This window comes from Trichechus manatus, unplaced genomic scaffold (genome assembly GCF_000243295.1).
Source record: "Trichechus manatus latirostris isolate Lorelei unplaced genomic scaffold, TriManLat1.0 scaffold00103, whole genome shotgun sequence".
NCBI lineage: Eukaryota > Metazoa > Chordata > Mammalia > Sirenia > Trichechidae > Trichechus > Trichechus manatus.
In genome coordinates, this window is record NW_004444039.1 from 7,851,384 (window position 1) to 7,853,056 (window position 1,673).

The 1,673-nt window shown below is 45.2% G+C and overlaps 1 protein-coding gene across 1 annotated transcript in view; it reads right to left on the bottom strand.

The window, feature by feature from the left end:
* Positions 1-1,673, bottom strand: part of KIF13A (kinesin family member 13A) — a 285,225-nt gene that overhangs the window by 45,895 nt on the left and 237,657 nt on the right. The window contains 1 exon segment of the mRNA XM_023737492.1: positions 12-648. Coding sequence (XP_023593260.1) covers positions 12-648 — 637 coding nt within the window.

The following is a 1,673-nucleotide window of genomic DNA, read 5'->3' on the forward strand; positions in this document are numbered from 1 at the left end:
ATCGGACACACCCATGAACTCTGTGAAAGAATGATCCTCCAGGATGTTGGTGGTGTGTTCAATGGTCACCTCCCTGGGGGAGAACTCCCTGGCCGGTGGGCCTTTTTCACTGGGACAGGCATCTAGTCCTGAACACGAGCCAGTCCTACACAGGATTTTGGAGTTTTTCTCAGGGATGCTGTGGGATGATGGGCTCCCTTTGGCTAAGGCACTGGTTTCCTTGAGTGGCACCATGATCAACTTATCCTTTACCAAGCCTCTTTCTAGTTCTGTCAACTCTTTGTCTGAGGACAGTCTGCACTCAGGAACAAGCGATGGTCCGGAATGCTCACGGGTGTCCGCATCCTTCATCTGAATGGCCAGCTGGTCTGAGCTGTCACTAGAAGGGACCACCATGTCAGACAGGGTGGCATTGGAGGCACTGTGGGAAAAGTAGCCACTGGTAATACTGCTGGTGGTAGGGCTACGGGACACTTCTTTCTCCAAGACCCGTGAGTTTGTCAGATCTACTTTAGAAGAAAACCACTCCCTGTTCTCCAAGCTGGCATTGTAAACACTGAAGTCAGCGAACTCCACAGGTACATATGGCTGTGAGCTTCTCAGCTTCCTGTTGATAGCTTCCAGCTCATTTTCCTCCTCCTCTGAGTCCTACAGAAATGAAGCAAAAGTCAGTCATTGGCTCCTCAGAGCAACTGTATTGTTGAGAGACAAATTTTAAATATTTTCCTACGAAAGGCATTCGCATTCAGGTATTTGGTGTTTATTTTCTTTCTAAGTTTGGTTAAATGTCACCTATTGTGCTACACAGGTAAATTCTCAGACACCTGTGAGCATAAATCCATTATCACCTGACATGAAGAAGGTTTATTGCTTCTGTGTTCACTCACTGCTAATCAGAAAATGTTCTTTCTGCTGATTTAAGAGAATGGATGAAACGGAAGGTGCAGTGGAAGTTTACTTATTACTCAGGATGGTCTTCCGCTGTGGGATCCTCCTTTTCTCAGTAAACGAGCAGCAGAACAGGCAGAGGCGGAGAGGACCCTTCTACGTTTGTTCCTACAACCTTCACATTGGGAAGCAACATCCAGGTAATTACGGTAATTTGTGAAAAGTTTCTGAGCTCTTTTATGGGGGGGGGAAAGCGCAGTAAAGGGACAAGGAGCACAATCCCAACACGCATCCTTAGTATCACGCTAAGCACTGCAAGCCTGCCAAATACTAACCACCGAAGGGACAACTACAGTTTTCCAGGGTTTTTGAGAAGCATGAGTAGAGGATCTGGTTCGAAGGTAAAGAAGGCAGGAAAGAGGTTTCAATGAAAATCTCGTTGTTCATTAAATAGCTGTTTATGGAGATTCGTGAATATGCAAAAGCGAGTGACATCAACTCCCTAATCTCTCTCCATATGGATGACTTCTTTATACTTGGTGGACGACATTATTGAACATATGGATGTTTTATGTTCAAATAAAAATGAATGATATTACTATCTAGTCATTTCTAAGAACCTCACAAACACCTCATGACGTTCCAAATAGCCCTTTTCTCTTCTGAAACGTGACTTTCATTCAGCAAATATTCATCGAGCACCTACTATATGCCAGCCACTGTCCTAAGCACTGGGAATGCCAATGGCAAGCAAAATAGGCCAGGCCCTAGCCCTCAGGGAGTTG